General features: G+C 44.5%; 7 protein-coding genes across 12 annotated transcripts; 4 read left to right on the plus strand and 3 right to left on the minus strand.

Moving 5' to 3' along the window:
- Positions 1 to 70: 70 nt before the first annotated feature.
- LOC108107740 (ubiquitin carboxyl-terminal hydrolase 5) lies at positions 71 to 3,449 on the minus strand. Its single transcript, XM_017215399.1, has 3 exons — positions 3,161 to 3,449; positions 2,427 to 2,952; positions 71 to 2,361 (listed from the first exon to the last, which is right to left on the minus strand). Exons 2-3 carry the CDS (start codon positions 2,941 to 2,943, stop codon positions 401 to 403), a joined length of 2,478 nt encoding a protein of 825 aa, XP_017070888.1. The 5' UTR covers positions 2,944 to 2,952; positions 3,161 to 3,449; the 3' UTR covers positions 71 to 400.
- Positions 3,450 to 3,508: 59 nt separating this feature from the next.
- On the plus strand, positions 3,509 to 13,158 carry LOC108107738 (longitudinals lacking protein, isoforms J/P/Q/S/Z). Of its 3 annotated transcripts, none has more exons than XM_017215397.2 (7): positions 3,509 to 3,595; positions 4,508 to 5,041; positions 5,106 to 5,742; positions 5,827 to 6,071; positions 6,164 to 6,272; positions 10,688 to 11,868; positions 11,925 to 13,158. In XM_017215397.2, the coding sequence occupies exons 2-7, from the start codon at positions 4,871 to 4,873 to the stop codon at positions 12,309 to 12,311; spliced, it is 2,730 nt and encodes a 909-aa protein (XP_017070886.1). In that variant the 5' UTR covers positions 3,509 to 3,595; positions 4,508 to 4,870; the 3' UTR covers positions 12,312 to 13,158. The 3 variants fall into 3 exon arrangements, with proteins under 3 accessions (XP_017070886.1, XP_017070885.1, XP_017070887.1); XM_017215396.2 differs by having other exon boundaries at positions 3,560 to 3,655; XM_017215398.2 differs by lacking the exons at positions 10,688 to 11,868; positions 11,925 to 13,158 and adding an exon at positions 7,328 to 9,643 and having other exon boundaries at positions 3,561 to 3,655.
- A 102-nt stretch (positions 13,159 to 13,260) lies between these two features.
- LOC108107744 (NADH dehydrogenase [ubiquinone] iron-sulfur protein 3, mitochondrial) lies at positions 13,261 to 14,326 on the minus strand. Its single transcript, XM_017215406.2, has 3 exons — positions 14,164 to 14,326; positions 14,031 to 14,105; positions 13,261 to 13,972 (listed from the first exon to the last, which is right to left on the minus strand). The coding sequence occupies exons 1-3, from the start codon at positions 14,225 to 14,227 to the stop codon at positions 13,314 to 13,316; spliced, it is 798 nt and encodes a 265-aa protein (XP_017070895.1). The 5' UTR covers positions 14,228 to 14,326; the 3' UTR covers positions 13,261 to 13,313.
- Positions 14,327 to 14,651: 325 nt separating this feature from the next.
- LOC108107742 lies at positions 14,652 to 16,652 on the plus strand. The gene is made up of 2 exons (XM_017215404.2): positions 14,652 to 14,758; positions 14,830 to 16,652. Exons 1-2 carry the CDS (start codon positions 14,756 to 14,758, stop codon positions 16,378 to 16,380), a joined length of 1,554 nt encoding a protein of 517 aa, XP_017070893.1. The 5' UTR covers positions 14,652 to 14,755; the 3' UTR covers positions 16,381 to 16,652.
- A 131-nt stretch (positions 16,653 to 16,783) lies between these two features.
- On the plus strand, positions 16,784 to 18,482 carry LOC108107854 (protein-cysteine N-palmitoyltransferase Rasp). Its single transcript, XM_017215620.1, has one exon. It carries the CDS (start codon positions 16,822 to 16,824, stop codon positions 18,322 to 18,324), a length of 1,503 nt encoding a protein of 500 aa, XP_017071109.1. The 5' UTR covers positions 16,784 to 16,821; the 3' UTR covers positions 18,325 to 18,482.
- LOC108107856 lies at positions 18,470 to 19,979 on the minus strand. Its single transcript, XM_017215622.1, has 2 exons — positions 19,868 to 19,979; positions 18,470 to 19,809 (listed from the first exon to the last, which is right to left on the minus strand). Exon 2 carries the CDS (start codon positions 19,805 to 19,807, stop codon positions 18,602 to 18,604), a length of 1,206 nt encoding a protein of 401 aa, XP_017071111.1. The 5' UTR covers positions 19,808 to 19,809; positions 19,868 to 19,979; the 3' UTR covers positions 18,470 to 18,601.
- Positions 19,911 to 24,838, plus strand: LOC108107858 (LITAF domain-containing protein). 4 transcript variants are annotated; one of them, XR_001772451.1, is made up of 4 exons: positions 19,911 to 19,999; positions 23,703 to 24,027; positions 24,082 to 24,250; positions 24,307 to 24,838. XR_001772451.1 is itself a non-coding variant. In XM_017215624.1 (3 exons), the coding sequence occupies exons 2-3, from the start codon at positions 23,741 to 23,743 to the stop codon at positions 24,185 to 24,187; spliced, it is 393 nt and encodes a 130-aa protein (XP_017071113.1). In that variant the 5' UTR covers positions 19,911 to 19,999; positions 23,703 to 23,740; the 3' UTR covers positions 24,188 to 24,838. The 4 variants fall into 4 exon arrangements, 3 of the variants coding, with proteins under 3 accessions (XP_017071113.1, XP_017071114.1, XP_017071115.1); XM_017215624.1 differs by having other exon boundaries at positions 24,082 to 24,838; XM_017215625.1 differs by having other exon boundaries at positions 19,948 to 20,056; positions 24,082 to 24,838.
- The last annotated feature ends 123 nt before the right edge of the window (positions 24,839 to 24,961 follow it).

A 24,961-nucleotide genomic window follows, 5' to 3' on the forward strand; every position in this document is an offset into this window, starting at 1 on the left:
TTAGTCATCAGGGTCAATTGTTTCTACATATGTTTATACATATGTACATAAAATGAATCAACCATTGGAATTATATTCAGAGCTTTTTTAAATGTAATTTCTATAAATTATTTACAATTTATTAATTCCCATTAACAAGATACGGATATATGATTTTAATGCCACGTCAGAATTTCTCTCGAATCTCATCGCATTACGAAGTAGTTTTCTTGACATGGATTGAGCCGATAACTATAGTTAATTTTTGTGCCGTGTTATCTTCGGTATTATCCCTTTTAAGTCCACGAAATTTATTAATTCTTTGTATGTATACATATGTATTTTATTTTTAAATTCCATTCTTCTGGGAGGTTAATATTAGGTTTCGGGTCGGTTTGGAATCGGACTGAGATCGGGCTAGCTACTGGTCGCGCATGTAAAGATAAAGGTACCCAAGGTCCTTGGGCGGGTTCTGCGACTTGGCCACCTTACTGTCGTTGTAGATTACCCACTCGCCCTTCTTGCGGATGTGGCAGACGTAGTGTCCCACCTGGGCGGAGGTGCCCATGTGCGAGATAAATGCCACAAGCTTGTATTTTCCGCCACCATCGCGATAGTTGTTCTTATTGGGTTCCGAAGAAGCTGCTGAATCCGAGACAGGAGGAACTTCGTCAATGCCTATGGAGTCAGCGTGTGAGAAAATCCAATCGGTGGCTCGCTCCACGTTGCCATCGGTAGCCTTCAAAGCGGCCACCGCCTGGCGCTCATCGAAGCCCATGCTCATCAGCATGGCCAAGCTTTCAGGATTGGCCACAAACTGGTTGGCCGCACCATCTCCAATGCGATTGTTTGGTACTACAAATGGCTCTGAGATGTCCTCGTCAGCAATGTGCTCCATTAGCCAGTTGGAAGCTGCCTCTAGGCCACTGTTCTTCGTGTGGAAGCAGGCCCTCTTGCAGGCCTCGGGCGGGAATCCCATGGTGAGAAGCTCAGACATGACCGCTTCGTCAAAGGAGAACGTCACTTGTTCAGCTGCGGATTCGGGGAGAGCCTCCTCTCCAGCTTGCAAACCACCGGCCGAGCGCCAGGTGCTCAAATCCAGTTCATCCGGCATGTCCACGGATACATCCAGCTTCTTGGGAACCCAGTCGTCGCCCAGCGTAAACTTTCCCAGGTGAATCATCAGACAGTCTGGCATGGTAGCCAGTCGAGTGACTTTTCTAGCATTCGTCTTGCCCTCAATGGCAGTGGAATAAAATTGCTCAATCAGCTCCGGGCCGAAGAAGCGTTCTAGGCAGGCCTGCAAAGGAACTTTGTGTCTGACGATGTCTCGGTCTACCAGCCGTTGTCCTGCCTCACGGGCTGCTTTTTCCCGTTCCTGGAACTCTCGCACTTCATCCAGATTGGTCGCCTTATCCAGAGGAATAGGCAGCCGGAAGCTGTATTCCTCGCGTGTCTTGTATTTCACCTTGCGGCTGGCAAGACACTCCACTCGATCCTCTAGCAGAAACTTTAAAGCATCTGCGGGATTGGTTTGATTGCGCGAATTCCTGTCCAGCAGGGTAAGCAAATACAGATAGAAATCGTTGGCATCCTGCTGTTGTTTGGTGCTGAAATCAGGGTGATTCTTTCCCACAATGTTCTTGAACATGGCTGGCGAGATTCCAGTGGAGTGATCAGTGTCAAGCGTGTTCTCTGCAATGCTGCTGTACTTGCCGGACTGCAGACCATTGCCCAGTTTAGCCATTTGAATATCGAAGTCGTTGGCAGGGTCACTAGGGAACTCTCTAAAATAGCGCTCGGCTCCGGTGCCAACGTATCGCTGCTGGAAGTCTGGGATGACAAAGAGTACCTGCATCACGCTGTTGATGTAACAGGAGTTGCCCAGGTTTCGCATTCCAGTGTACCCAGGGCCGGCGAGCGGTGTCAACTCACTCTCGCTCTCTGTCAGCGCCGACCATTCACCAATGCGCTGATTAATATCCAACTCCAGCTCCACCATTGATTTCTCGCTCTTCTTCATAGCGGCCATGTTAATGCCAAAGTGGGAGAGATGACGCTCCAAATAAGGATCGAGTACCATGTCGTCCTCCGGGTAGGAGAACACATCCGACTTGCCATCTGCGGTGATGGTACCCAGTTTTACAGCCAGCGGGTAGCCTGTCACACGGTAGTGTTCCACAGCGTGGTCGTTTCCACCACTTCCATCAAAGAATTTGCGTCCGCACATGATGGATCCATCGGTCAAGTTCAGCCAGAGGTTGTTGGTCAGGTCGCACTTCTCGCATTGCCAACCCGCTGGTGGAATCTTCTTGCCATTGTCTAGCTGTTGCAGATTCTCCGCGTATTTGGATGCCTGGCGCACTTCTCCATCCCAAGTACCTGCGACAGGAAGGGGGTATAAAATGTTATGATTTCTTCAGCTTGCACTCATCCTCACAACTCACCCATCAGAGTGGCCTTCTCTAGTTTGGCAATGGCGGAATCTGCGGCCAAGATCGCCTCCACCGCCTGTGTGACACGCATTGGAAGCTCGGGATCGGGATACGGAAGCTTTTTGTCCAGCTGCGGAGCGACGACGATGCTGTATGTGTCCTTGATCTCAAATTTCTTGGCCATGTCCGATTCATTGTAGCCACCCTCCACACCGATGGCCAAGCGGGTGATTTTTCGTTCTGGTCCAGCCTCCGTCTCCGGATCGCACTCTGCCTCCGTATCGGCGCCTTCTTTGGGGATCTTCACCCTTTGGATGTGCAAGAAGACCTGGTTTCCAGTCTTGTCGGCATATTCACGCACATACGCCTCTCCAAAGCCCAAAAAGCTGTGCAGGCACACGTACAACCCGGTAGAAGTCTCGGGATTATCGTAGGAATAGACGCACTCGTCCTTATAAATCGGGGAACTGCCTGCTCCAGATCCGCAAGGCACGTTTACCTTGGACAAATGCTTTCGTAGTTCCTCCATGACGCTAATCTGGAATTCAGTGAACAGCTCTTACACATAAACTTGGCGAATCAAATGAGAAATTAATTTGATATTTGAGACTTTTTGCAGCTGCTGCTTAGAGATGAACAATGCGAATGCAACGATACCGGCGAGCACGAAAATGGCGAGTTTCGGTAGTTCATTTTCGATTTCTTCGCAAATCGAATTAGTTTAATTCACTTTAATCAGTTCTTACCTCTTATCAATTTATAAATACAAAATATTTAGAGGTATGTCTTTCAGTTCACTGCCCAATAAGCATAAATTGTTTAACTTGGCCGCTGCAAACTATCGTTTCTTTGTTCACTATTGCCATATCTGAACAAAACCAACAACAAATTCGCGAGTCACCAATGGAACTGAACTAGTTTATTAAGTATGTAGTAGCGAAGGTATGACAACTCTATTCCTGAGTAGAAAAGTTTGTTAACCTTCACATTTAATTTAAAAAGAAACCTATTTAACTGAAAACTTAATAAACACAGCAAATTTTCACAAATGATCAAACATTTATGGTATTTTGGTAACTTGTCTTTAGTCATATGCGGTAACACTAACAAAGGAGCTGCCAACTTGTTTCATGCAGAGTTGCCGTATAGTCACAAAAATCTTTCGCATAAAGAAGTAAAACGTAAGAATTTTCAAAGGCTTTTTTCGCCAGGAAATCTGCATAAAAAGAATGTAAAAAGTGGTAAATAAGTTTCCGTTAACATCCCGGCATGCAAAAACATTAAAATTCAGCGAGTGCGTCTATTTTTCGGCGTTGTTTTGCCCCTCGCATAAATTTGTTGCGCGCCATTTTGTTTTTGGAAAGCAAAAAAAAAATACAATAGCAAAAACCTACCACAAAAAGTCAAAGTTTGTAAAAGCAAAATGAAGAACAAAACAAGACACTGGGGGAAAGGCCACTGAAAAACATGTGGTGCTGCGCTAGGTTGTGTATCAGTTTTTATCCTCATTATGCCCATACAAAAATAACGCGCGACATGCACATAAATAAATGCCACTGAAACACTGAAAATATCGATACGATGAATAAACGAAGAAGCAGCGATTAGTACGTCGTCGGCGGTCGGTCGTTTGTGTGGGTGAGAGAGAGTGAGATAGAGATGGAGATGTGTTGATAAAAGAGGGAATGAGTAGGCGCGGGGGCCGCGTAATTACGTCATAAGAATCAAGAAAATTCAAGGTCTACGGCGCTACACGGCTTTACCATAAGCTATTCGATTTCGTTACGTTCTTGGTTTTATCAAAAATAAAACTTTGGCCAGCAGGCAGTACCACCAACAACAAGTATTGCCATAGTGTGCTAGTGTGTGTTTCATTTTCGCGACTGTATAATTACATACACATGCAGTCCCATTGTTGTTGTTCTTGTTTGTGGTTTTTTGTAAGCGAAGAGAGCGCGCAGCTGTGATACAGAAGAAAGGCAAAAGAGAGAAAGGGAGAGTGTGGCAGAGCGGAATTTGTTTTCGAGCAATTTGTGTAACCATCGATAATGTTTGATTTATTTAAACCCCGATTTTTGTACCCCTTTTTGCAGTGACTCGCGATGCGTGCGGCCTAGAAGTCGTCACCCCCCCCAAAAAAAACCGAAACCCCGACCCCCACATGCACACCGTCTACTCACACATGTGCAAGCTCTGATTGTCATAAATTTTAATTAATTCAAAGGCAGAGGCAAAAACAAAACCGAACAAAACACCGGAAAGAAAAAAAAAAAATTAATAAAAATCAATAGAGCGTCGAGCGGGAGGCGATAAAAAGTGTTATCAGTGCGAATTAATTGGCTACAAAAAGGAGGAGGACGAAAGGAGAGGAGCGGGAGGAGGAGGTGGCTCCGGAGATTGAGGATTAGGGAGCTCCAAATCCGTAACCCGGATACGGACACGCATCCTCCATCAACATGTCCGTGCAGCAGTTCTGCCTGCGCTGGAACAATCACCAGCCAAACTTCATATCGGTGTGCTCCTCGCTGCTGCACAATGGCACCCTGGTGGACGTCACTTTGGCCGCCGAGGGTCGCCAGCTGCAGGCCCACAAAATAGTGCTGTCCGCCTGCAGTTCGTACTTTCAGGTGAGATTTTGGATGTCCTTTGTTTAATCATAATTATAAAATAATTCGTATACTTTTTCGACAGGCTTTGTTTACCACAAATCCGTGCCAACATCCTATTGTCATCCTAAAGGACGTACAGTACGATGACCTCAAGACCATGGTGGATTTTATGTACTACGGCGAGGTAAATGTGTCTCAGGAACAGCTGCCGCATATCCTCAAGACAGCAGAGATGCTCAAGATCAAGGGTCTAGCGGAGATGCCCACGGATCCGGCCAATCTCACCAAGTCGGACAGCAAGTCCTCTAGTGACGGCACTGAATTGGTGGGTGGTTCGGGAGTGGGCACTGGGGCGGGCACTTCAGCTGGCAGCCTTGGAGCTGCCAGTGGCAGCAGCGTGGGTGATTCCCTGTGGAGCACCAGCGAGGCTCAGCAGTTTCAGCAGCAACAGCAGCAACAACAACAGGCCCAGCAACAGGCGCAACAGCAGCACCATCACCACCAGCAACAACAGCAGTTGCAGCAGCAACAGCAACAGGCGCAGCAGCAGCAGCAACAACAGCAGCAGCACCATCACCACCACCATCAACAGCAACAGGGCGCACAGGCACAGGCGGCGCAAACGCATCACCACCAGATGCGACGAACACCGTCACCCTTGAGCGCCGGTACATCGCCGGCTACAAGGCGCAAGCGGTTGCGCAAATCCTCGAATAACGGTGAGTTGGACTTGGGTAAAGCATCGTCGCGTGAGATCCTCAACTGATAGAGTTCAAACTAATTGGTTCTAACACCTCTTCTAGGCTCTGGCGAACGCAACAATGTGGAGGAGCAGCACAATAGTTCCCTGGACGCGGCCAGTGGTGCCGGCAATGCCGGCCTTAGTCTCGCCCAGATGAGCCAGATGTCCTTTGGTGCGGGCGGCGGTCTGACTGGTCACTCACTGCATGCGGCCAAGCTGCTCAAGGAGTCGGCCAGTGCCGAACTGGAGCAGCAGCCGCAGGACTCTGATCTGGACGACGGACACGGACACTTACACATGCAAATTGTAATGAAATTGGTCACGTTAACCTTTCACCCTCGTCAGCGTGAGCAACTTAACTAATTGTGTTCTTTCTTTTTCTCGGTACCTACGTGCAGAAGCCCGAAGTCGACATTGGCGGCGTAAACCAAACGATGCCCCTGGACATCTCCGGCGGCACCACACCATCCGAGCACGATGCGCCGAACTCCCAGTCCTCGCACTCGGGTAAGTTGCAACTAGAACTTAAGGGCCAGCACACTGATCCATCAAAACTCATTGCTCATCGGGTAGGGATCTCATTTGCCAGAATGGATTATTTTTTTTATTAATAAATAATAATAATTTTCTTAATTTTTTGGCAATAATTATTTTAAACACACAAACACAGAAAATGAATGACAGGAATAAAATGTTAGGTCAGTAGTAAAGTACGATAATTTAGAGGATTTCAGTGTACCTATTTTCCTTGACTTAAATGACATATTAACCAATTCCTACGGATGTAATTAGACGGAAAAGAATGATCTCTATATTGTTAGTATCACCTAATCTAACTGTGGGGGTAAATAAACCTATGTTTTTTAATTAAATCCGCATTTAGTCTCAGCTACTTCTATTCACTCATCGAAATAATGCCCACGATCATACTTCATCTGCATAATTCACACACGAACGGTAGCATTTCGAAATAATTTCAATACACAGCGCTTGGAGAAATGAATGCTAAAGCTAAATATGAGATCTAGCATACCGAATATCCATTACCGATTTACCGACTAAGTACCACGAAATATTTGTGAAATGCCGAAATTTTCTATGTTTAACTATTATTGTGTATTGTATTCCAAAAACCGAATCCTGCCTGAACTTGGGAATGGGAGAGAGCTAGCACAGAGTCCAAAACAAAAACCAAAACTTCCAAAAACTAAACCAATGATTTATTTTTCGATTGTTAATTCTCGATTTGCGTTTACTTGATTTTTTGATTTTTGTTTTGTGGGAATTTCAAACAGCGGTTTCCGATGATAATGATTTAGCCTTAGCAATCTTTCCTCTACTACCTACCTCTATTGTACCTATCTATGAACTGCCTTTAGATACTATAAACTATCTCAGAGCCTCAACCAGACTAGGACTAAACCCAGACCAGACCTGACGTGATCCCGAACCATTAGAACTAGAAGAGAGAAATCTCTACTTCAATTTCAATCGAAATGCCTCCAGTACCAGTACCAGAACCAATCTTTCATTCGCTGTCTCTCTCTCTCTCCCCTTCCCAGGTCTGCAATGGACAGTTGTCGATTCGAACTATCCGCGCTTTTCCCTGCCCGCCTGCCAGTCTAACTTGCTGGGCAACGGCGGTGGCAGCGGTGGTGGTGCCGGCAGTCAAAGCAGTGGTGCGAATAGCGCTGGCGGCGTCAATAGCGACCAGAGGCAGCAGCATGAGGCTCAGCAGCAGGCCACCCAACAGCAGCAGCACCTGCAGCAACTTCACTACCAGCAGCAGCAACAGCAGCAGCAGGAGCAGGCCTCTGCCTCTGGGCCGGCTTACTCGTCCCAGATCATCACCGTGAACAACCTAGTCGGCAGCTATGCGACGGCGGCTCAGAACCTCTCACCCACCTCTCCCAACGAATCGAACATGGTGCAATCGGTCTACAGTCAGGGTCCCACGCCCACCCAATCTCCTGTCCACGCGGGTGTTGGCGGAGCCAGTGCCACCGGCGGAGGAGCGGGCAATGCGAATGCTGGAAACGGTGGATCCGCTGGTGCTGTGGTAAAGCGCAAAAGATCAGTCAATCCGCAGGGAGATGAGAACTTTATTCGTGCCCTGGAGGCGGTGCGAACAGGAGGCATTGGATTCTGCAAAGCTGCACGACTTTACGGTGTGAACAATAGGACGCTGTGGCTGGAGTACAAGAAGCGAGGCTACCCTGTATCACGGCCTAGCATAAAGGCGCGCGTAGTCAAGCAGGAACCGAATCTGTCGCCGTCGCCTACGCCCTCGACAAACCAGGGAGATGACAACACCAACGAGACACTCGGCATGCAGATACCACCACAAGCGGAGACGCCAACGCCGTCTCTAATGTGCACTCCGCATCACGCGAGCTTGGGAAGTGGAGCTGGAAGTCTGCCGGGTGGAGGAAACTCCCACCCAGCCATCGGGGTGATGAGCCTGTTCGATCCGCGATACCTGGATTCGCCTGGAAACGTACACTCAATGACGCGGCAGCGGTATATCGAAGCGACCGGTGGCGGAGCGGGTGCGGGAACGGGCGCTGGCACAGGCACTATCAACGTCAATCCGACCACCGCCATGAATCTTCAGAGTATTAACTTCAACTCAATATAGAATACGATTTCGAGCCAGGCGGGGACGGCCACTCTGCTGCAGGCAGCTGCCGTGATGGCCGCCAGCGAGCCAGCGGAATCCCTGAGCATATCAGCCATGCCCGTCTCCGTTCCAATGGGCATGGCCCACAGTTTCCTCATTAATAACTTTGTGACGGTAGCTGCACCACCGGTGGCCACGGTGACTAGCACGGGCCTGCAGTACCTGGACAAATCATAGGTCCGGAAACTTAGCCCCCAAATCGATTGATACAGGTATTAGAACAACGGCAGCAATCTAGTGTATATAGCGAACCGCTTTAATGGCAGAGTGGCAATAGGATATATGGCCAAGGATAAAACTGAAGTGAAATCGGATTCCTGCGCTGAGCTGAGCTAAGCGGAGCAGGAGGATTGGAAAGAATTGTAGAGGAACGATTAAAGAGAGCGAGAGAGCAGGCGAACCGGCCGCACTTGTAATAATTTCTTAGAACTTAATTCCTTAAGCTTAAAGTTTTGAACCCTACATTTTTACGATTGTTAACTAAGAAATTGGTAGTGCAGATCTTCGATATATATTTATATATATATAGCTATATTACGTGTAAAAGAATAATGTAAATGTACATAAATTATACAATTTTATTAGTGTTAATCGCGAACATCAAATGATTTGTAAAGCAAACTGCAGCTAAAAGTGGTGCTGTGTGCTAGCAGCCAATCAAACCTTTCGGAATCCGTTCCATATTCCACTTTTTGTAATGCTGACATGCAATCGACGAAACCAAAAATTCAATCTGTAATCATAATGATAAACTTTAAGGACAAAATGAGATTTATTGGTAAATTTCTGGAAACAATTTCCCCACATTCTGCGGTTTGCTAGGCTCTGGCACATCAGAAATAAGCTATCTTCCTCGATTCGAAAGAGATTTCATTTCTGCACTTGTGTTACAATAGCAAATATCAGTATGTAGGTACTCTGTATGCATTATATTAAGCTTCCTATCAATGTGAGAACATTCTTTGTACAGTGAACCGAATCCACTCTATTTGAAGCATAAGAGTAATCGTTAGTGAGCTCCCGCCTCCACACCGAATAATGTCATGAACAGAGAGATCCTAGAATCGCAGGACCGCCGCGTACAATAGACTAAGCTACTTGATCGGAGGAGCTGGTGGTGCACGTAAGAGAACCGGATATGTATGATAAATATGTACCAATCAATATATATGTATATATATTTATATTTGTGAATGTATCCACACATTTTTTACTTTCTTTTTAAGTTTGTCAAGGTGTCAGTGGTGCGCTGGCATACTGGTTTTAAGGTGATCGACTTTAGGTTTTATATATTTCGAAATCCGACAACAACATATCTAAGAAGGGGGTGTTTTCGGGGGATCCATTTATTTTGACTCTTGTTTTTTATACAATTTTTTTGTACATAGGCAATGTACATATAGAGGCGCGAAAGGGCGATCAAGATCGGTAATGGATTACAAGATACAGATACGCAAACAAACGAAACTTAAAGATAACTCGTAACCACCCAAAATCCTAAACGGAGACTGCAGCTAAAGGCAAAAAGAAAACCAAAACACAAAACGGATAACGCATACGTTTCCGGTTATAAATAACGATTACGAATAGTGTGTTTTTAATACGATTCATATAAATATTGTAACTAATAGAGAACTTTTTATATTGTGTCAAGGCATACTAAGAACTAAGCGTGATTTGTTAGAAGTCATAGAGTAACGTAAACTTTGATAATGGACTTTTATTACACTCGCCCCACGAGCATGACAACCCTACTATCCCGATCCCAGATCACAGAACCACGGAAACATACGAAACAACCAAAACAAAAAAACACGGATGTAACGACGCGAAAATAGCAGAAACAATAAGCAAATATTACTAACTCTGTTTCCTACAATTGCAAAGTACCAATAACTACGCTAGTTATGTGTGTTAAATATATATATAAATTATTTAAATCAGCGCAAGTGCATAAATGAACCGATTGTATTATAAGTTGCATGTACCATACCAAGTAATGCGAGCCCCAAACCAATATCGAGATGGAACGAACATTCTAGACTGTAGTCGATGTGCAAGAAACGAATAAACTTTCAAAACTACAACGTACTCATCCTGTTCCCCTGGCTTCATTTTCATTTTTCTTGTTCTGTAAGACGTGGAAGTACCTTTCAAATATTTTGAGTATCGACAAGTTGCAATAGCACCTAAGCTTTCTAAACTGGCTAACAAATTGATCTTGTAAATTCTTCCCTTGCAGAACCCAGCCCTGCGCATGCACCTCATCCACCACATCCTTCTTTAGCGGCTGCAAGCAGCAGTAGCGGTGGTAGCGGAAGTTTTGAGCGCTCCTTCAGCATAGGCGGTGTTGGCTCCGGCGAATGTGATCCGGATGGCACACCCAGTTCGCCAGTGGTGATGGGTACGAAGCGCAATAGGGTGCTCACGCGTCAGCCGAGGGTAAAGAGGGATAGCGACAGTATCTCCTCCACGAATCAGATATCTCCGGATACGGCTGCCACGACGCTAGACTTTGATCCATTCAATGCTGCTGGGGCCACGAGTGTCACAGCGAGGGATTACTCCACCACGGGATCGCACCATTTGCACCATCAGCCAACGGTACATCATCACCACCATCTGCTGACCGTTCCACCGCGTATAGAGCGACATGCCTCTGAGCCTGCGCCCAGTTTGGGCCCATCCACGCCGCATCTGCTCAGCGTGCCGTCCAGCACACCATATCTCATTAAGCAGCACTCGGATCCGCTGCTTCCCCGCCAGTCCGCCCTGCATATTGCCGGATCCGGTTCCAGTTCCGGGCTTACAACCGGCAGCAATCCCTTTGCCCCTTTGCACCGTCAATACTCGCATCCACTGTCAGGGACAAGTGCCAATTACATCACGCCGGCACCGCTCCACCATCCGCACCACATCTCGCTGCCCGAGTCGATCTACGCATCGGGTTCTCCGCCGCCGGCCGGCTCCTCACAGTACTTGGTACCCACACGAGTGGTGACCTGTCCAGTGGTGTCTAGTGAAACGGCGGCCACCCCCACAAATGCCAGCCCCGGCTCCTCGTCGACAGTGTCGGCGGCCGTTTCCGTTGTCACCTCACCGAATTCGGGAATCCAGAACAGCGCTAGTCGGCATCCGTTGTCCCCCACATTCTCCATTGGTTCGGATGTGGCTCATGATCGAAGATCCCCGCACTCACCGTCTATCAGCAGATCGCAGATTGTGGAGAGGGCAGGGAAAAATCCGGGAGAAGCTGCCAACGGAGGTGGATCGAGGCTGCGAAATTCCAAGTCTGCATCGGGCTCCATCAGTAGTGGAACCCATCTTCATCCCGGACAAGCCACTATGAGCAGTTCATTTGAGCATTTGCCCACGCTTCGCGTCAAGAACGAGGAACTGCAGCGATCGGTGTCTTCACCTCAGGTAATATTGGGTATATCCTGAAATTAGTATCAATCATTGACATTTCTATTTGGCAGACCCAACGGGAGATTATAACCCTTGAGAATCCGCGTTCTAGTCACTGTCCGGTAATAAGACCCGGTCCAGCGTTGGGATGCAATTTCTGTTGGAACACTATCGATGGGCATGGACGAATTTTGCGCCGCAAAACGAAATATCATTGCCCGGAGTGCCAGACGAATTTGTGCATTGTGCCCTGCTTCCAGGAGTATCATGAGCGCCTCAATAACGAGGCGGCCTCTTCGTCTAGTGGTGCGGGAGCAGGAGAAAATCAGCTGAACAGCAATACGACGGGAGCGGGCAGCAACAGCAGTGGCAAGGCTTCGCCATATGTCTCCTCCGCTGGCAGCAGCAGTAGTGGAGCGGGAGCAGCTCGGCATTATACCAAGACGGAATCAATATAATCTGGAGCTGCCGTGGACCCGCCCGCATATTTGTATTTGTGGCAAGACGGTTCGAAGGAAGACCTTCTCCAGACAAGAGCAGTCGTACTGTTCAGGTTTTGTCTAGAATATGGTTGGTTCCACTTATGACCGTCTGTCGAATTTGTTTTTTTTGTCAGCAGGATGCGTGTAAATCGCGTATTTTACAACCTGCATCGAAATTTTCATTTGTTGTCCCAGTTCCAATGTGCATCCGGCCCAGAGCCCGGCACATGGACTGCCAGAAAGGGCGCTAAGTGGCGCGGAAGATTTGTTTTTAGAGCCATGCTTAAGAGCATGCAGTCATTTGTAAATGAAAATATTTTGGACCACTCTGGCGAAATGCCGAGTGTAAGCTTTTTTAAAATCGCTAAATGTAATACTATGTTTATGTGTGTACCTATGTACTATATATATGTATGTGTGTATGTTCTTGTACAAAAAACCTAACGAAAATCAAACAAAAATACATTAACAAAAATTAAACGTTGACGACGGTGCAGCCAAGCGGTGTGTCAGACTTCTGAAGCTCGAATTACGATTAGGTTTTCACCAAGTACAATTATCACACCCTCAATCCGCTCCGGCCTAAACTTAAGTATATCCTTGCACCTGTACTATCGCCGGGCACCGCTGCGCAGGCGCACGAATTGTCAAGAGGCCCACACTTGTTTTATCAAACATTTTATATGTATATGCACATGTCCTTTAAGGAATGTCCTTTTTGAATGTGTCAGGTCTGGGAGATTCGTTTAACTCTGAGTGTGTAAACTACTGTGTAAACAATACGGAAATCAATAAATATATGTGACCCCTCTGGTTTGATAAATATTTGTGCATTTTTTGAATTCTCGCCTGCAGGAGGTAGGTGACAATTTAGGATATTGTAATAAATAACTTACTGAAAGTTAGTGATTTGATTACACATATCTCATAGTGATCTCGTTTTATTGATCTAATTACCATTTAACAAACCGACTTGGATTACTTCTTGGCAGGAGCCTGTGGAGGAACGACCTCAGCAGGGGGATTTGCGTTGCGGAAGTTGGGGAACTGCTCCCAAGGCGCCGACAGATCGAACTTCCTGAACTCCTGGGCCAACTCCAACGGCTCACAGACGACGCGCTTTTTCTCGTCATCGTAGCGCAGCTCTACGTAGCCGGAAAGTGGAAAGTCTCGGCGCTGAGGATGTCCCTCAAAACCGTAATCCGTGAGAATGCGGCGCAAGTCTGGATGGTTGGCGAAGAACACACCGTACATGTCCCAAATCTCGCGTTCATACCAGTTCGCCGCCTTGTGTACCTCGCACGCGGAATCCAGAGGAGTCAGCTCATCGGTGTAGGTCTTCACGCGAATGCGCGAGTTGTAGCGGAGCGATAACAGATTGTAGACAACCTCGAAGCGGTTCTTGCGGCAGGGCACATCCACACCGGCAATATCGACTAGATTGGTAAACTGTGCCTGGTGGTGATCCTTGAGGAACTGCAGGACGGGCACCACGCCGTCGGGGGCAATAAGAACCTCCAGCTCATCGCCGGCGGTTAGCTGGACCTTCTGGACGTACTTGGGCAGGCACTCGGCCACATAGCGCCCAAAATCGGAAAGATGCGAACGCGCAACTGCGTCCGGCTGGCGGACAGTGGCTGTGAATGGTATAATGGCCATATAGTTCGTACCAGAATGAAGTCTATTTATACTCACGTTTATCTGCCTTCTTGGGATCCACAGGCGCTGTGCTGGCCATCCGAAGAGCAGCTGATCCTGCTGCGGGTACGACTAAACATAAAATATAGAAAGTACCAGTAGGAGCTTTTGACAAGCGATATTTACTCACCATGCTTGGCCGACAAAGCGGCGACTGCGGCTCGGGCACCCAGATTCCTGATTAAGGCCGCCATTTTACCAACTGTTTAATATAAATTCAACAATTTGCACCAGTTTTTGACAATTTATGTAATGCTAAAATGTCAATATATAACTAAACTCGGTAACCCTATTTTGGTATTTCAATATACCAGACCACAAAATGTATAAAAATACTATGTGTATTTTGTACACCTTCAGCGTTCGATTCCATTAAAATAATTGTAGCTTATTATATTAAGAAACTAAAATTACAAAAAATTAATATGAAACAATTAATCTAAAATTTTCAAATTTCTTAACTGGACTGGAATAAATATAAATATGAAAATATATATATATATATATAATGTTCATTTTCTTTTCAGAAAAAATACTTAACAAGATAAATGTTAAACTTGTAAGTTATTAAATAAAATACCAAATACTTGCCATTATGCATATGGAAAATATATCGGAAATACCATAACCGTCAGCCCTGGTCCGAAAACTCTACCTTCGCGTCGCGTTTGGAATTGCGAGAATCGAAATTAAAAAGATTGTGGAAATCAAAACACAACAAGATGGTAAGTGAAATGCACCCCAACAAATATCTTGACCTATTGGGATTTGACCAAAACATCGGTATCGTTTACAGAATCACCTCAAGTGGATGGGACACTCGTCCACGATAATGGATATACAGCGCTCGCTACGCAACGACGACGAGAACTGCGAGGTGGTTCTAGCCTCCAGGGATGGCGTCCGGGTGCGCGCCCATCTCTTTGTGCTAAGCACATGCAGCGAATTGATGCGAAACATCTTAGTTGACGTTCCTCGCGGTCAAGAGGCCACCATCGTGCTGCCCGACATCCGAGGTGATTTGCTGGAGAGCATGCTCTCTTTTATCTATATGGGTGAAACGAGCCTGCCCTCCGCTTCTCTATCCGAGTTTCTGGAGGCCATCAACCTATTGGGCATCAAGTCGGCCATCAGCTTTGAATGTAATCCCTCGGCTAGTCCGCCAAGTGTTAATGTGGAGAACGGTACATTAGCAGTAGAATCGGCAAAATCGATTACTGGCTTGCAAATTGCTGAAGCGGAGCTACTGGATGAAGAGGAGGAAGGCAATACCACTGAAACTGTACCAGCCACTGTCTTGGGAGAGCCCCAGAATCAGGCCAACCACTCCAGTCGTTCGTTGGAGTATCTAGATGTATACGAGCCGCCAAAGATTACCTACTCCATTGAGCATATGGACGGCAATTCGAGCGGCAATCAGTTTATTCTTACCGAGAACACAGGTACCTTCACCATCACTCAGTCTGGTTCCAATTTGTCCAAGATGGAAGTCGATGAGACGGTTACCAGTGGCGCCGAAGTGGAGCTGGTAGATGATGATGTTGAGGCGGATATCACAGAGGATTCTGAAGAACACGATGGACAAATGATTGAGGAGGAGTTTGGTCAAACCGATCCACTAATCGAGTTGAGTGGGGCCACTGAACTAGACGACGACGAGGACGTTCCCGGCGATCTGGTGGACGAAGATTTAGAAGAGACGGAAGAGAAGCCCCGTAAACTAGGAGGAAAGTCGCGTACCCGCCGATCCCTTAATTCCAAGTCCGCGAAGCGTTTGTCTAGTAAGCCGACCCGACTCCAGCAGTATGTGGCGCTCAAACGGGAAGTAAAAGATGATATAAACGATGCTTTGGATTTGGCGGCGGACGCTGTAATTCTCGAGGGCTTGAGCTTGCAAAAAGCCGCCGATCGGTTCGACATCTCTAAAACGGTTCTGTGGAGACGAGTGCGGACAAATCCGGCATACATGCGAAACAACCGGGAACGACCTTCGTTGGCTGAGGCTTATGAGCGACTAAAGAACGGAGATTCGCTAAAGAGTATCAGCACAGAATTGCAAATTCCCATGTCGACATTGCACCGGCATAAGGTTCGTTTGTCAGCACAGGGAAGCCTTCCAGACTTTGTGTCCTGCCGCCGGCGGGACAGTACGCCCAAGGACGAATTGCGTGACAAGTTGGCAAAAGCAGTACATGCCTGCCTTAATGAAGGAATGTCTCAGAACCACGCTGCCAACCTCTTCGAGATCCCCAAGAGCACTCTCTGGCGTCACCTGCAACGACGCATGTCTAATCAAGACCGGAAGGTCAAGAAGGAGCTTGATTATGAGGATGATTTGCTTAACTAGAAAAAGGCCTCGAATGATATGTTTATAAGTTACCATTAAGAAACCATAAGTTTAGTGTTTAAGTGAATATTATCCCATCAATGTACATCAACTTTGTCGTAGGTCGGGATCAAACCAAAATTTAACCCGGAGAGAAAGGGAAATCTCCTTAGGAGATGCAATGCTAGAGGTATGTTTTTAGACCTAGCTCTATCTGTAGATACCATTAGCAACGTAATTTAAGAGCAGATGTTCTTATTAATGTTCAGGTTATATAAATACATCCACAAATTCATAAAAAAAAACTTTATTTTTTTTTAATGCATGTTAGTTTTAAAATATAAGAAAAACAAAAATAGTTTTCTTAAGTGAGGTTATAAAACTATCGATATATTTACTGGTTCTTCGCATCCCTAACGTAATCTCTTTCCGTGATGAAGAATCCAAGTCGGTGTTCCAGTAATGTCCAGGTTACCTGACCGATCTCTGCTGACCCGGTGCGAGATATTCGTCTACTTTGGGGTCTATATCGCTTATATAGTTGTAGGACTGTACAAGATCTATGGACTCCGGGACCATATAGCCAAGGAGGCAAAGTTTCAATTTCCGGACGGTTGGAGCGTCTTTCCATTCTCCCAGCGGCGGCGGGATGACAGTAACGATGAGCTGGAAAACTTTGGAGACTTCATCTCCAGATTTTGGCCCTTCTACTTGCTGCATGCTGCTATCCAAGGAATCATCCGCTGGAAAACTCCCCGCCTTCAGTGCCATGCATTTGCAGCCGTTTGTGCCTTTGCCCTGGGTATAAACCTGGACTGGACATCGATAGTAATATTAGGTTGGTTAATAGCCAGCTATTATCTTGTTTCTTTGGCCACATCTAAATTGTTGGTATGGTTCTTGTCCGCCGGCTGGATTCTATGCATCAATGTGATACAAAAGAATGTTTGGTGGACAAATCGCGTAGGCTACACGGAATACGTCCTGGTGATAGTCACAATGTCCTGGAGTGTACTACGCGGCTGCAGTTATTCCCTGTCCAAGATGAAAGCTAAAAAGGAGGATCTAGGTAGATACAACCTCGTTCAGTATCTGGGCTATGCCATGTACTTTCCCTGCCTGACCTATGGACCCATTATCAGTTATCAGAGATTCGTAGCCAGGAGTGTAGATGAACAGGAAGACTGGCTGGCATTCGCTAAAGGCGTTATCCGTAGTGCTATTTGGTGGCTGGTGATGCAGTGCGCCCTCCATTACTTCTACATACACTACATGTCGCGCGATGTGCGAATGGTGGAGATGATGGACTCTGTGTTTTGGCAGCATTCTGCGGGGTACTTCATGGGGCAGTTCTTCTTCCTGTACTACGTGGTCACCTATGGTTTGGGCATTGCCTTTGCACTGCAGGATGGAATCCCGGCGCCCAGCAGACCCCGCTGTATCGGACGTATCCACTTTTACTCGGACATGTGGAAGTACTTTGATGAGGGCCTGTACGAGTTTCTCTTTCAGAACATTTATGCCGAGATGTGCGGCAAGAGATCCTCGTCTGCAGCCAAGTTTGGAGCTACTGCTTTGACCTTCGCCTTCGTCTTCGTCTGGCATGGATGCTACACCTACGTGCTCATCTGGAGCATTCTAAACTTCCTCTGCCTGGCTGCGGAGAAGCTGTTTAAAACCTTGACCTTGATTCCACAGTACCAGCAGTGGACACAGCATTATCTTGGAGCCGTGGGTGCTCAGCGGCTGTACGCCATGTTGGCCACCCAGCTTTTCATCCCGGCCGCCTTTTCCAATGTTTACTTTATAGGTGGGCAGGAGATCGGTGACTTTTTGATGCGCGGTGCCTACCTCAGTGGAGTAGGTAACTACATGGCTCTTTGCTTCTGCAGCTACTGTTTCTTCCAATGCTCTGAGTTGCTCCTGACCAAGTCGGACACTCGTTCCAAGATCAAAACTTATTGACCTCGCTAAATGTCTGCTTAGATTTACGTGGAAAGTGACTTATTAGGCGCAAAAGTGGCTTTATAATTGTTTAGTGATATTTACAAAGCAAATATGTACTTAAGTTTCAATTCCATAAATACATTTCATTTAAAATATAATTGGGTTTTCCGATGTAATATAGTCTTTTATTTGTTTCAAATTATGAATAATATAACCATATTTATAAAGCTATGGAAACAGGTATTTTGAAGTATAGTAAAACATTCTTAAATAGTTTATTAGACAAGAACCTTTCCTAACTATTTCCTTCCGCATTATCCTTCCAGTCCAGCCACATAGTTTGAGTGTAAGTCGACTGAATGTTGTCCGGAAATAATTCATCCATTATTTCGTCGCAGGTCTGCGTGTACTGGGTATTGTAAAGACCATCCGGCCAGTTTGTCTGAGTTTGAATATGGGACAGTCCCAGTTCTTCGAACAAATCGTCGCAAGTCTGGGTGTACATATGGGCGGAAGTTTGCAAATCAAAGATGGGTTCATTTTCAGGATAGGTATGGTAATCGCTTCCTACTGGAACTTCCTGTTTTATTTGCTCCTGTTCCCCAGGAAAATCATCAGTCATCGTTCCAATATCACCCCGCGTGTCGGCCGTTTGGGTTTCTATATCCCGCAACAGAGGCGCCAAAACTTCATTCCTGATTTCATTAAAATTATCCTTCTCCGTTTGGGTTTCCATATCCAATTTTTGGGATGTTAGCTCTAATGCATACGGCAAATCCAAAATGGGTAGGTAACATAATATATGCCCCTCTGGAGCAGGTAAATCGGCGGAGATATTCGCCTGCGAATTATCTACCTCAGTAGATAAGTCATTGCCTATTACCAAACTGGAGGATATATTGTCCATATACCTTTCTGGAGGGGGCATAACAGTAGCTACTTCCAAACTAGGGCAGGCAATAATCTCTGTAGGAGCAGGCTTAGGCACTGGGTTCATTTTCCTCCAGGTGGCCAACGATGTTATGGCCACCTTGTCGCATTTGTTCTCCACTAGGTGGTTTTTGCGCCGCATATGGGTCCTCAGGCCAGCCTTGCTGTTGTAGGTGAGTTCACAAACGGGACACTTGTGCTCAGAGCATTTATGCTTCTCCAGATGGTGCTGCAGCAGAAACTTCTCGGCGCAATCCTGACACTTGTAGTTCTTTTCCATGTGGCTCTTCTGATAGTGTTGTCGCAGCAGCCGTAAGGTGGTGAAACTGCGTGATCCCTTTGTTGCCACATGGTAGATACACCTTTCCGCAGGACAATGAAACGCAGTGTTGGGTCCATTTTGTAAGGGTGGTTGCTCTTCCGGGTGTCGCTGCCGCAGGTGCAGGATATAGTGACCAATGTTGCCAAACACCAGTTTGGGACACCTCTTGCACCTGTGCTCTCGCACTGGCAGCAATTCGCTAATTTCTGGCGTAAATTTTTCATAGCAATTCGGAATAGGGATGGCCATATCTGGTGGTTTAAAATTTGTTTACTATCGTTATAAATTATATCGAAACTTATCGATTACCTTACACATGGTATTTCCCAACGATCCTTTTAACGGTCACTCTGCCACATGAAATTTATTATTATAACGTATTCGTCGCTCTCGGTTAAAAAATTCGAGGGAACGATCTCTTTCGAAAGAATATTTGTGCAGGTGTGACAAGCTAATAATAACAGCCAAATAAGGGCTGCCTAAAAAACGGCTTCAAACGTAATTAGATAAAAACTTAAAATCAGATAAAAAGATGTGCTCTATGCATTTCAACCTATACCAAGATATTTCTAAGTGTGCGTGAAAAAAAATATATATTAAAATAAGCGCAATTTATCGGGTTTATTTTGTGGTTATATGTGGCATTATTTGGCGTTATCTATTGTGCTGTGAAGTGTACTAATATAAACAAAACTAATTACCATCAAAAGCAACAAGCAGTTTCAACTGGACAATTCACCCACACAAACAAACACACCTGTAAACCCATCATCTTGCTCTTGTTTTTGACACGCCCCCCGCGTCCTTGCCGCCCACTAAGGTGGTTATTTTTGGCGCGACTACGTCATCTGTGGCATCGGCCAAAAACATCTGGCGATGCGAAAGATAATGTGCGGAATACACATCGCTTAAAACAACATCATCATCATAAGGGAGGGCTTTAATTTTGTTTTTAGTTTCGGTTCCGTTAGAAAAAGTGGTTTTAAAAGGGCGTTTACAAGGTCGCTCGGACTTAATTCCAGTTCTATTCACATTTAACACTGTTCACAAAAGCAATTTTTCGCCATTTTTGCTATTTACCTCCACAATATCTTCAATTATTCTACCTTACGATTTAACTACATATGTAATTTGGTTTTTGTATAGCCCTTAGGCATAAAGTTCGATTCATTAAATTTACATATGGTGGAGAACTACATGAAATTAACACAAAGGCTAAAATTAAATACACATTAAGGCGTTTTTTTAAATCTTTTCCGATCGCTATGAGTGGCAGACCTTGTACGCACCTATCTACATACGAGGTGTGTTCAAAAAGTAAGGTGACTTTTCAAATTTCTCGGGCAACATATTTTCGATTATCGTTTTTTTTGTTTTGTTATATTGGTACACTCTTCCCTAACATCTGTACCAAGTTTCAATGGAACATCCTCTTTTGTTTGGTTGTGAGAGGCGTAAAGTTACAAGTTGTTTTGCGAGCTCGGCGATTTTTTGCTTTTTTCGGTCTTGGCTCGTCTGGGCTCTTCCATTGGGACGATTGGGCTTTGGTTTCGATATCATAACCATATACCCATGATTCGTCACCAGTTATGACCCTTTTGAGTAAATCTGGGTCGTCGTTGACGTCATTCAACAGCTCTTGAGCGATGCTCATGCGACGGTTCTTTTGCTCAAAATTCAGCAATTTCGGAACAAACTTCGCTGACACACGACTCATACCCAAAACGTTTGAAAAAATTTCATGGCACGAGCCAAGCGATATACCGACATCTTCAGCAACTTCTCTGATAGTGATTCGACGATTTTCCAAAACAATTTTCGTCACTGCTTGAACGTTTTCATCAGTTGTTGACGTGCTTGGGCGTCCAGAGCGAGGCTGGTCATTGGCATCTTCCCGGCCATCTTGGAAGAGTTTGTACCACTTGTACACATTTTTTTTACTCAGAACAGTTTCACCGTATGCCACTGTCAACATTTCAAGTGTTTCAGAGCACTTAATTTTATTTTTTACACAAAATTTGATGCAAATCCTTTGATCCATATTTTTCGATAGCAAAAAATCGCCGAGCTCGCAAAACAACTTGTAACTTTACGCCTCTCACAACCAAACAAAAGAGGATGTTCCATTGAAACTTGGTACAGATGTTAGGGAAGAGTGTACCAATATAACAAAACAAAAAAAACGATAATCGAAAATATGTTGCCCGAGAAATTTGAAAAGTCACCTTACTTTTTGAACACACCTCGTACACAGCTAAATATTCTAATTCATTATACACTACCAAAAGGCAACATGAAATTGGACAGAAGATTCATTTATACATCAATTTAATATAAACTTGAAACATAATTGAATAAAAGTTATCCAATTTAATACCATACATTGATATCTCAAGACTTGTCTGAATTTAAATTCGGTTCTATCACTAACTAACATTCACTATGAATAATGATAAGATAGGAACTAATTTATCTGATTTCTGAACTCTGTGATTTAAACATAGATTAGTCCAAAATCGCAAGATTATAGCATTTTCCAAGCCAAGATTCATCTGAGCTGAGATAATGAACGAAGTCGGAAAAGCTGACGTAATCGCTGCGGTTACAAATAGGATGGATTTCTGGTCTCAAAGTCTCAATTTATTTTTCAATTATTGCCGCCAGTGGCATTCAGATGGATGAATTGTTATAAAGCTTGGAATAGATTGTTAAATGGAAGAATTTAACTCCGACACCATCAGATGATAATTGTATTAGCGTATTTGCTTTGATCGGGTAAAAACCAAATCGAAGTTGATTCATGAGGGCTTCAGATCAATGCATATCGCCCACATACGTCATCGTATCGGTTGTAACTGTAGTGATTTCCGCCAAGTGCAGCTGGTTTTAGTCGGTTGTTCTGGCCAAGATCAAGACATCTGGTTCTCTGCTTTGACCATATGTACTTCCGCGTGGTTTGCAAATATATGGTCCCATACGAGGTACATCTGTGTGCATGCAATAGCTCCCTGAACGAATGGTGAAAGTTGGCGCAGTTTGGATGACGGGCAGGTCATTGTACACCAGCTCTAAAAGTCGAGTGCCAGTCGTCTGGTCGTCAGACATGTAAAACCAATTGCTCAGCTCTGGCAGTTGTCGTCATATGGATCCAATTTCCATATCTTATCTGAGTTTCCACTGAAAAGACAGCCAAAACTCCATTTGTTTCTCCCAATTATAAGTGTGCTCACTATCCCTTCACGGAATTTCAATTGGTAATTGCGATGTGACTGCCAGCAAATTAGCTCTGTTGCTGCACGGAAAAAATGTATATTTATTAACGACAGCTTAATCAGAAACTTTTGTAAATGAAAGTTATTATATTTTAAATCATAAAACTTTTAAAATATGGCTTCAACTACTTCAGATTCAACAATATAGTATATTTTTTAACAATACCCTAAAGATGCCTTTTTTTTAACAGTAATAAAAATTATCTTTCAACCTATCTCTCGTTCTATTATTTTTGAAACAATAAGGTTCCGTTCAAAGCTGTTTTTGTAATGCAAGGTTTTAATGATCGTAAATATTTTACAATACAAAGAATGTTAATTACAAAACAATTAGAATTTGCAGGGTACAGTAATTTAGAGCATGATTCGGGTCTCTCTAGAGATGTGTTCTGTAATAGATTCGAATGCGTGCCAAAAGAGCGAGAATGACTCATGGCGCCGTGGATGTGGATGAGATGCTGACCATTGAGCTCCGTGCTATTTTCAGCTTTAATTTTTTTAAATCAATTAAATTCTGGTGTTTACCTTTTTGAATGTGTACTTTGGTAGTTCCATTTATTTTTCATTCCATTTATTTTTTGAGTTCAGGGAGCGTGAATTTAACCATAGACGGCTTTAGTATTTCTATAACCTAAAATAAACTGTTTTGGAAGTTATACGATTTGAAAATTCGTTAATATATTCAGTAATATTGTCTTAAAACTATATAATTGACCAATAGTGTCCCATAAACAAAACGCCTAGGACGTTAAAAATGCGTTAATAATTCGGTAATATTCCTGTAGTTTCTGTAGGGGTAACACAAAAAAGTGGCTAAAAAAAGTTAAAATATTTCTTTAAACTAAATTATTCAAATTGTTTTCCCATTTCAGCTACTTAACCGTTAAGTGCATTTACTAGCCCTAGCAATATGAGTAAACCAGGCAGTGCTCCTCCGCAGTTCACCTATGTTCCGCCACCCTCAGCTCCTCCTTCATACCAGGAGGCGGTAGGCGGAGTTAAGCCAGTAGGTCCATATACGCCAGTGGTAGCCCCCGCCACCACGGCAAATACTACTATTGTGACTACAGTGGTGCCCATCAGCCGCACGTCGACGCACATGATCTGTCCATCGTGCCACGCCGAGATTGAGACCACCACGCGCACTGAGCCAGGAATGATTGCCTACTTGTCCGGATTTTTGATTGCCTTATTCGGGTGAGGTCTGAGTGGTCTGCTTGAGAGACATACATTTAATTCCGATTAATTTAGATGCTGGCTGGGATGCTGCCTGATACCTTGCTGCATCGATGACTGCATGGACGTCCATCATTCGTGCCCCAACTGCCGGGCATATTTGGGCCGCTACCGACGATAGGATTGATATTAAAATCACCAGGACTAGAGGTTCCAGTTCAGTGGTGTATCGTTTTTACTTTAAGCAAGCGGTTTTGCCTTTATTTATTTAATTGTAGTAATGTCATTTGAATTCCACAGCGAAGGCAGATGGATCAAGCCAAGGCTTCCCTTAATCTAACTCTAACTCCGCCGTTTTTTATTTTGGTTCGCCCAATTCTTAACTTTTACGTGAATGTTTCTGCCACGCTAAAGATAGTAATATGTGTACATTAAAATATCCAGCGCTTTGCGGACAGGAGAACTACTACGAAAATAAAATAATGTAATCTTTCTTTTACGTACTCATATACTTATGTATGTATCAACCTGATTACAATCACTTCAAAGTTGCTTTTTCGTACATTTCGAAAAAAACAGGCTTTTAAATATTTGCACAACTTGTAAAACCATTCAAAACCAGCTTGGGTCTTTGCACAATATTTGATAAACAAGTCGCATAAATAGAATGTAGTCAAAAAGACAAAATACAAGATATTTTTGTAACAATTTGTAAAAGTCTTCGCGAAAATGCATATTGTATACTATGAAAGCTAATCTCTGTAATACATATTCACCATGCCGTATAATTGACTTTTAATTTTTAAATAAAACGTAAAATGTCACTAAAGAATTCAAAAATGTTCATTTGATAATGGCAGTTTAACAATTTGCAGAGAATAGATAAATTTAAAATATGGTTACTTAAATTAAGTGGATTCTATAGAGTTTTAGAATTTAAATAATGTTTGTTAAA

This window comes from Drosophila eugracilis, unplaced genomic scaffold (assembly GCF_018153835.1).
Source record: "Drosophila eugracilis isolate 14026-0451.02 unplaced genomic scaffold, ASM1815383v1 contig_2088, whole genome shotgun sequence".
NCBI lineage: Eukaryota > Metazoa > Arthropoda > Insecta > Diptera > Drosophilidae > Drosophila > Drosophila eugracilis.

Excerpts from the sequence above, each read along its gene's own strand:
- LOC108107858 (XM_017215624.1), top strand. The coding sequence starts at position 23,741 with ATGAGTAAACCAGGCAGTGCTCCTCCGCAGTTCACCTATGTTCCGCCA. Across the intron at positions 24,028-24,081 it reads TTTTTGATTGCCTTATTCGG|ATGCTGGCTGGGATGCTGCC; the intron begins GTGAGGTCTGAG and ends CGATTAATTTAG.
- LOC108107854 (XM_017215620.1), top strand. The coding sequence starts at position 16,822 with ATGTCCAGGTTACCTGACCGATCTCTGCTGACCCGGTGCGAGATATTC.
- LOC108107740 (XM_017215399.1), bottom strand. The coding sequence starts at position 2,943 with ATGGAGGAACTACGAAAGCATTTGTCCAAGGTAAACGTGCCTTGCGGA. Across the intron at positions 2,362-2,426 it reads AGAGAAGGCCACTCTGATGG|GTACTTGGGATGGAGAAGTG; the intron begins GTGAGTTGTGAG and ends TTCCTGTCGCAG.
- LOC108107738 (XM_017215397.2), top strand. The coding sequence starts at position 4,871 with ATGTCCGTGCAGCAGTTCTGCCTGCGCTGGAACAATCACCAGCCAAAC. Across the intron at positions 6,273-10,687 it reads CTCCCAGTCCTCGCACTCGG|AACCCAGCCCTGCGCATGCA; the intron begins GTAAGTTGCAAC and ends CTTCCCTTGCAG. Across the intron at positions 11,869-11,924 it reads GATCGGTGTCTTCACCTCAG|ACCCAACGGGAGATTATAAC; the intron begins GTAATATTGGGT and ends TCTATTTGGCAG.
- LOC108107856 (XM_017215622.1), bottom strand. The coding sequence starts at position 19,807 with ATGGCCATCCCTATTCCGAATTGCTATGAAAAATTTACGCCAGAAATT.
- LOC108107744 (XM_017215406.2), bottom strand. The coding sequence starts at position 14,227 with ATGGCGGCCTTAATCAGGAATCTGGGTGCCCGAGCCGCAGTCGCCGCT. Across the intron at positions 14,106-14,163 it reads CGCTTTGTCGGCCAAGCATG|TCGTACCCGCAGCAGGATCA; the intron begins GTGAGTAAATAT and ends TTTTATGTTTAG. Across the intron at positions 13,973-14,030 it reads TCCCAAGAAGGCAGATAAAC|CCACTGTCCGCCAGCCGGAC; the intron begins GTGAGTATAAAT and ends TACCATTCACAG.